Genomic DNA, 7,699 nt, shown 5'->3' on the forward strand with positions numbered 1-7,699 from the left:
GTATTGAGTGCCAACAGAGCGATAGGCTCACAAGCGGTATAGTACGTATCTCTGCAAGTCTGGCAAGCGGGGTACATATTTAATAAGGGCAACTAGCATATGGCTCAAGACCTCACCCAGCCCTCACAGAATCTACCCTCCACCAGACGCGGCCCTATTTTCGCTCCAAGCACTAAATTTCTGGAATACTGTGTGCAGGAACAGGTTAACCTCAAAAATTCGCTCCAGTGTTGAAGGTTGGTTATTCAGGAGCTAAAGCCACCCCGACAGGTCCTCACTCGGACATTCAAATTTTTCCCAGCTTACCGTGTAACCGTTATATTTATTGCAAAAGCCTTGCGTTGATCGCCGGCTGTCTTCAACTTTGAAGCGCAAACAAGTTTCCATCTTTCCGCCGTCGCATTCTTTTTACCTCTTTCCAAGTCGTCTCCATATCCAAGTTCAGCGTTTCCAGGATGGCCGATTCCAATGCCGCACCGAAAGCCGCCCGGAACTTTGACAAGACCTTCGAAGAAGAAAAAGCGGCGACGCGATGTCTGGTTGATATGAAGACGATCCAGTTGAATGCTGAGGACCTTTACGATCGCGAAAAGGTCGACCTCGAACAAGTAGAGCTTGAAGATGTTTGGCAGCTGTTGCAGTAAGTGTCTGAATCAGCTATGATTCCAATGTGCCGATTGCTGATGACCTTCCTTCTGCACCTCTAGGACAAGCGAAAATGGCCTGGATGCCGCTGAAGTCGAGCGACGACGCGGAATATTTGGTCCCAATCGTTTGGAAGAAAAATCAGTCAATCCGTTCTTGCAGTTCCTAAGCTTCATGTGGAAGTAAGCTAAGTTCCGTTATCCGGTTCCAACAGGCGTGAACTTACCATGGAACTATCTTATTACACAGCCCGTTGTCATGGGTCATGGAAGGTGCGGCAATAGTCTCGATTGCGCTCTCCAATGGAGAAAACCGTCCACCAGATTGGCAGGATTTCGTTGGTATTATGGCTTTACTACTCATTGTAAGTTATTTTCACGTACCGGCATTGAAATATATGCGAAAGTCTTATCTGACCTTCTTGTCCAAAGAACTCCGGTATTGGGTACTACGAAGAGAGATCCGCTGGCAATGCAGTCAAAGCCCTCATGGACTCTTTAGCTCCAAAAGCAAAGGCGCGGCGCAACGGGAGCTGGTCGGAGATTGACTCAGCTGACCTGGTACCTGGCGATATTGTGGCATTCAAGGTGGGTTCATTCATCTGGTCATGGTGATCATAATCTTTGTACCAGGTTCTGATTGTCATATTTTTCTAGATCGGTGATGTGGTTCCCGGAGATTGTCGCCTGTACGACGCAATCAACGTTAGCATCGACCAAGCAGCCTTGACTGGCGAATCCCTCCCAATTTCAAAAGCAGTCGGCGATCAATGCTTTTCGGGATCCATCTGCAAGCAGGGCGAGGCCGAGGGTATTGTTAGTGCTACCGGTGCAAACACTTTTTTCGGACGAGCAGCCACCCTGGTTGGTGCAGAAAATGACTCGACTGGACACATGCAAGCGGTTTTGGCCAAGGTGCGCTGACTTTGTACATGTTGTTCAGCATAATCAAGATGGCTAACCTCAAGTTGTGCACAGATCGGAGGTTTTTGTCTTGTCTCCATTGGTATCGCCATTGCTCTTGGTAAGCTTCATTCTATATTCCTCTAGATTAGCCTGGAGCTCATTATGTTTTCTGTTTGACTGCATATTGTAGAGCTTATCGTTCTTTACGGGGCATTCCGCTACTCATACCGCCGGGGTTTGGACAACATCCTTGTGTTGCTCATTGGCGGTATCCCAATCGCCATGCCCACCGTACTATCAGTCACTCTTGCTGTCGGCGCTCAACAGCTCGCCAAGTACAAGGCCATTGTCACCCGTATCACCGCCATCGAAGAACTTGCGGGTGTCACTATCCTGTGTTCTGACAAGACCGGCACTCTGACCACGAATAAGCTCACAATCGACAAATCTACCATCAAGACCTACTCCGATGTCGGACCGGAAGACGTCTGTGTTCTGGCCTCATACGCTTCCCGGATTGAGAACCAGGATGCTATTGACGGTTGCGTGGTCGGCACGGTCGGAGCTGATGTGGCGCGTTGAGGGATCAAGCTTGTGGACTTCAAGCCGTTTGATCCAGTTTCAAAACAAACGGAGATAACCTACATCGATGTTGCCACTGGGGAAATGCGCCGAGTTACCAAGGGTATGACCGGAAAAATCATGGACCTTTGCACCTACAACAAGACCGATGAGATTGAACACCAGCTGGAAGCCGACGTTGAAGAGTTTGCCCGCCGAGGTTTGCGAGCCCTGGCTGTTGCTTACGAAGATGTTCCCAGTGGCGACGCCGAAGGACCTGGAAGTGGATTCCAACTCATTGGCCTCTTGTCCATCTTCGACCCTCCTCGTGATGACACCAAGCAAACCATCGATGACGCTGTTAGCCTCGGACTCAAGGTCAAGATGGTCACCGGTGATCAACTTGCCATTGCAAAGGAAACCGGACGACGATTGGGTTTGGGTGACAACATGTTTGCGTCCAAGGTGCTTAAAGAGGGCCCCCCACCTGGAAGCAAATTTTCATCGGTGGACAGTATGATTCTCGGTGTGTTTGTATTTCTGAACATGTTGCCCTAAGATAACAACTGACTCACAAGTCTCTATGCCCACAGATGCCGATGGATTTGCCGGAGTGTACCCCGAGCACAAGTATGATATCGTCAAAAAATTACAGAGCCTGGGTCACATGGTTGCTATGAGTGAGTGCTTTAAATCAGTTCTGAGTGACCAAAAACCAACTAAATCCAACACTGCCCTTTTCCCTCCACAGCTGGTGATGGTGCCAATGATGCTCCTGCTGTAAGTTCAGGTTGACAGGTCTGCACTCTTACAAAAAACACGGTGTTCATTTCTTTTATTCCTCAACTTTGTAGCTTGCCCGTGCCAACGTTGGAATTGCTGTTGAGGGTGCGACTGATGCTGCCAGAGGAGCCGCCGACATTGTACTCACCGAGCCCGGTCTATCGACCATTGTACACGCCATCCGGCAGTCGCGAATTGTCTTCCAGCGGATGAGGAACTATTCTATCTACGCATGCGCTGTCACCATCCGGATCGTCGTTGGCTTTGCCATCATGGCTTTTGCCTTCCAGTTTGATTTTCCCCCCTTCATGGTCCTGGTCATTGCTATCTTGAACGACGGAACTGTCATGACTATTTCCCTTGACCGCGTCTTACCAAACAACGAACCTGATCATTGGGACCTGGCTGAGATCTGTGAGTAATCTTGGCCTTCAGCATTTGTAGCTATACTAAAATTAATCTTCATGGTGGCAGTCACATACGCCGTTGCATATGGCCTTCACCTTGCTTTGTCAACCATCCTTCTGTTTGTGGTCATCGTCAACACGACATTCCTGGAGGACAACTTCGGCCTGTCTCCCTTGAAGGACGCTAATGACCCACAGTTGCACATGGTCATCTACCTTCAAGTCGCTATTATCTCTCAAGCTTTAATCTTTGTCACCCGCTCTCACAGCTGGTTCTTCATGGAGAGACCCTCTTTGGCATTGGTTGGCGCGTTTTGCATTGCTCAAACTGTTGCCTCGTTGTTAGCCGTATTTGGAACAATGGAATTCTCAGCCGTGCAGGCCATCCCATTGTCCTGGGTAGGTGTGGCATGGGCCTGGAACTTGATCTGGTTCCTCCCAATGGGTTTGTACCGCCTGTCTCATCCGCTACACGTCGGAAAATGCTAACAAGCCCTATCTAATTTAGACCTCATCAAGTTTGCAACTCGTGCCATACTCAAGAAGTTCCGATCCCGACAATTGAAACCCGCGGCGGTAGAGGCAAACTCGCTGGCCCGTCAATCTAGTGCCGGTTCCCTCTACAACAACAGGATGAGTTTCATTCAACGTGCTGAACACTCGCAAGCGGCCCGACGATCCCTGCACGGACAAGTCAAGACGAGCGAACGTGATCTACGCAGGTAAGAGCGTTGATTTCTCCCAAATCATCGTGAAATTCGCCCATCTCGACTGACACCCAACTGTGATTTTTCAGATTTTCTTCGGCCCAAGTTGTCACCTCCGGCGCAGCTCTTAAGCACTCTTGATACAATTTTCTAACTTACCTTTGCCTCCGCCGGGCACACATTAGTTCTTGGTTATATTCTTGTATCAGTCATCTCTCAGGTGCATGTATTCAACTAAATTACATATCTCGTAGCCAAGTCATTCTTTGTCACTACTGTTATATTCTGCATACTGATACAAATATAAAGCATGCGAAGCCACTGTTGCATGGACACGTGCCTCCTTTTGACTCCAATTTTTCTACTTTTGTGTTGCACAACTTTCAATTACTCCGTATCCATACGCTCGAAACAATAGTCGTGGTCAATCAATAGTCTCCGCGCCATGTTTCAAAGTTACCACCAGGTGAAGGGTTAGATTGTTGTACATACATCAAAATCACACCACTACCGATTCCGTGCGGCAGTCCATAAGGTATTATTGTTGAAGTGATTTAGAAACTGCTTTCTTCCCAAATTGTATCTGGCGAGGGACAGGCGAAAGTTGTTGAATAGATTCAATCACAGAATCCATTGGTTGTTTGTTGTGTTCTATACATGTACTTCTTCTGGTGGTCCTTTCCGATTGAGCCCACGCTGGATCTTGATTCGCTAATACTAAGCTTCGAGACGGTGTGGGGGGTTACTTTCGAATCGGCGGCTGATGATTTAGAGGGTGTATTCGACGACGCAGCCGAGGCTTTCCAGTTCGGCCTGACCAGCGAGACTCCTGACCCAAATTTCCTGTATAAATCATTCAAGCCTTGGTTGGGTAGTGAGAAGAAGAAGCTATTCCGAAGTATCATTGTGGATTAGCCAAATTTGTTGGAATAAATAAGAAAGAGCTTACGTTCGTGGATATCCATGAGAATCTATCAGATAAAGTCTCCTGGTCTTAGGACTGCTGAATGTTTTCTCACAATTATGTTCAAAGCAACAAAACTGAAATTCGATGACGTTTTGTGGACGTTCATCAGCGATTCAAGATAAATATTCAAAACAGACAAAACGTCTCTTGCAATCTTGGCTTCATGTTTTTCTCGCTGGAACTGCAAAATTGGATCGTGGACCTCGTTCAGATGCAAATCTAGGAAGTGCCGGGAAGGAAATATCCGATTACACCCCGTAGATGAACATGTAAAAGCATGATGAGTTCGATGATGAGATTCGGGTTCACCTGGATTTTCAAATCGAGGAGGTTTGTGATTGGGTGGATTGCAGGTCGGTGGTAGATTAAAGGTGTAACAAATCTAACTTGTGCCAATATTTTCAAAAGCATTGATCAGTCCTTATAGTCCATTGCGCGCAAAAAAGAATTTCGTTATCCACTTACTGATGGGGCAGATAGGTCTGATTGTTCGATAGATTTGATACCCGGATATGTAGTGGCACTGGTGAGCTCATTATGCTCGGATTCTTGGGAAGAGACACATGATGAAATGTCCATTAAGTCGAGTCGTCTTTTATGGTTGAATTCATTCATGTCGCTCATATTGTCAAGCTGAGAGGTCCACTGCTCGAAACCGTGTTTTCTCCTTCATATCTTGCCCGCGTTTTTCTGTTGTCGTGGTTCAGCGTGGTTTCTTTTAGGAATTTGGTGTGCAGGGGGCTGTTCAACCGGCTTAGTGAAGCTCCCGGTCATCGTTCCCGGCCCCGGCTAACGTCTCGTCCCGACAAACCCGGAGAATGAAATAGGCCAAGCGGTGTAGAGACTTTAGAATTAGGGTGTTCAAAGTTGACTTGCATAAAATCATAAAATTCTAAGGCCCCGTTTGGCCGCGCGATGTTATATGATAAATTGTGTATCACTTTACATGACACATGTAGCCAAGTTGAAGTTGTCATAGAAACAATAAAACCAAGACAACACTTATAACATGTGTGTTTGGTGCAGCCACATAAATTTTTCTTGCAAGTCCAGTTATCACTGCACTCATCATTCCCAACTAGCTACCATACATGGCTCCATCAAACAATCAATAATCTCTACAACAAACCCACAAGCAACGAAAAATCAGATGCAAGAAAATGATTATGGAGTTCAGCTCGTGATGACCGATTGATTGGTTATCAAGAGCTGAACTCCCGGTCATCGAGAGCTGAACTCCTCTTCAATGAAAGGTCCATGAAGAGCGTTCTGCTCTCGATGACCGGTTGATCGGTCATTGAAGAGGACTTCTTCACCTCTTGATGTCCAATCAACCGGTCATCAAAGAGGACTTCTTGACCTCGCAACCGGTCATCAAGAGCTGAACTCCTCCGGATGGCAGGTTGAACTGGTCATCCGTTCAGCTCTCGATGACCGGTTGATCGGTCATCGAAGAGGACTTCTTCACCTCTTGATGACCGATCAACCGGTCATCAAGAGCTGAACTCCTCTGGATGGCCAGTCAAACCGGTCATCCAGAGGGCTTCAGCTCTTGATGACCGGTTGATCGGTCATCAAAGAGGATCCTTGTCGAACTGGTCATCCAAGGGGATCCTCTGGATGGCCGGTTGAACCGGTTATCCAGAGAGCTTCAGCTCTTGATGACCGGTTGATCGGTCATCAAGAGCTGATCAACTCCTCTCGGTGACCGGTCAACCGGTCATCGGAGGACACAACCTCTCGATGACCTGTTGACTGGCCATCGAGAGGTGAAGTGGTTGACTGGCCATCGAAGAGGACACAACCTCTCGATGACCGGTCATCCAGACTCCAGAGGTTATGTCCTCTTCGATGACCGGTTGGCCGGTCATCGAGTGGGTCTGTCCTCTTAAATGACCGGTTGACCGGTCATCAAGAGGTGAAGTCCTCTGGATGGCCGGTCAAACTGGTCATCCAAAGGTCGTGTCCTCTTTGATGACCGGTAGACCAGTCATTGAGGTGTTGTGTCCTTCTTGATGACCAAATGATTGGTCATTGAGAGGTGTAGCTTGGAGACCCGACGAGTGGATTTATCACCCAAAAATACAGGTCCAGACCTCTATTTCCGAAATGGCGGGGATGATAAATTTTCAGTCATGCGATGTCATGTCTTTTATGATATTACTGGCTGCCACAAACACCAAATAAGTGGCTGTTATACCCCGGGCAACCCCCGTTATAAATTGCCCGATTTATCACATCACCTCGTGCGGCCAAACGGGGCCTAAGCTGAAAAAATATGTTGCACCCAAGCACTCAAATTAGAGCAACATTTCTAGAATGGTACATATGAAATCATCACTTGAAAGTTTTATGATTTTGTGATTTTATGCATTGAAAATTTTATGATTTCAACTTTGAACACCCTTAATGGAGATGTGTCTGGTGAAAGTCAAACTCACGAGCTCAGTGTAAAGAACACACCACACACTTATGGCTTTTGGGACGAAAACTAAACTGAAGATTTATATTTTTAAGGTTTTTTGTGATGATGAATATAACTAACAAAATAAGTCTCTTGAGGAAAAAGAAAAACAAGAGGATTCATTGCAGTATTTATAAGGAAGGTGAATTGTTTAATGAAAGAACATCTTGTTTTTGTAGATAAGACAACTATTTAATAACACATCATAAGATCCGTGATAACAAACTCGTAACTAAGAGACATTTACATAGAATTTACAC

At 46.7% G+C, this 7,699-nt stretch overlaps 1 protein-coding gene across 1 annotated transcript; it reads left to right on the forward strand.

Moving 5' to 3' along the window:
* Positions 1-455: 455 nt before the first annotated feature.
* PtA15_6A779 (uncharacterized protein) lies at positions 456-4,149 on the forward strand (the record flags this gene model as incomplete). The annotated part of the gene is made up of 11 exons (XM_053170520.1): positions 456-640; positions 1,355-1,559; positions 1,623-1,668; positions 1,741-2,091; positions 2,170-2,637; positions 2,705-2,791; positions 2,863-2,891; positions 2,966-3,308; positions 3,369-3,746; positions 3,810-4,023; positions 4,098-4,149. 11 exons carry the CDS (start codon positions 456-458, stop codon positions 4,147-4,149), a joined length of 2,358 nt encoding a protein of 785 aa, XP_053021704.1.
* Between the last annotated feature and the right edge of the window lie 3,550 nt (positions 4,150-7,699).

Source organism: Puccinia triticina, chromosome 6A, assembly GCF_026914185.1.
Source record: "Puccinia triticina chromosome 6A, complete sequence".
In the NCBI taxonomy this organism is placed as follows: domain Eukaryota; kingdom Fungi; phylum Basidiomycota; class Pucciniomycetes; order Pucciniales; family Pucciniaceae; genus Puccinia; species Puccinia triticina.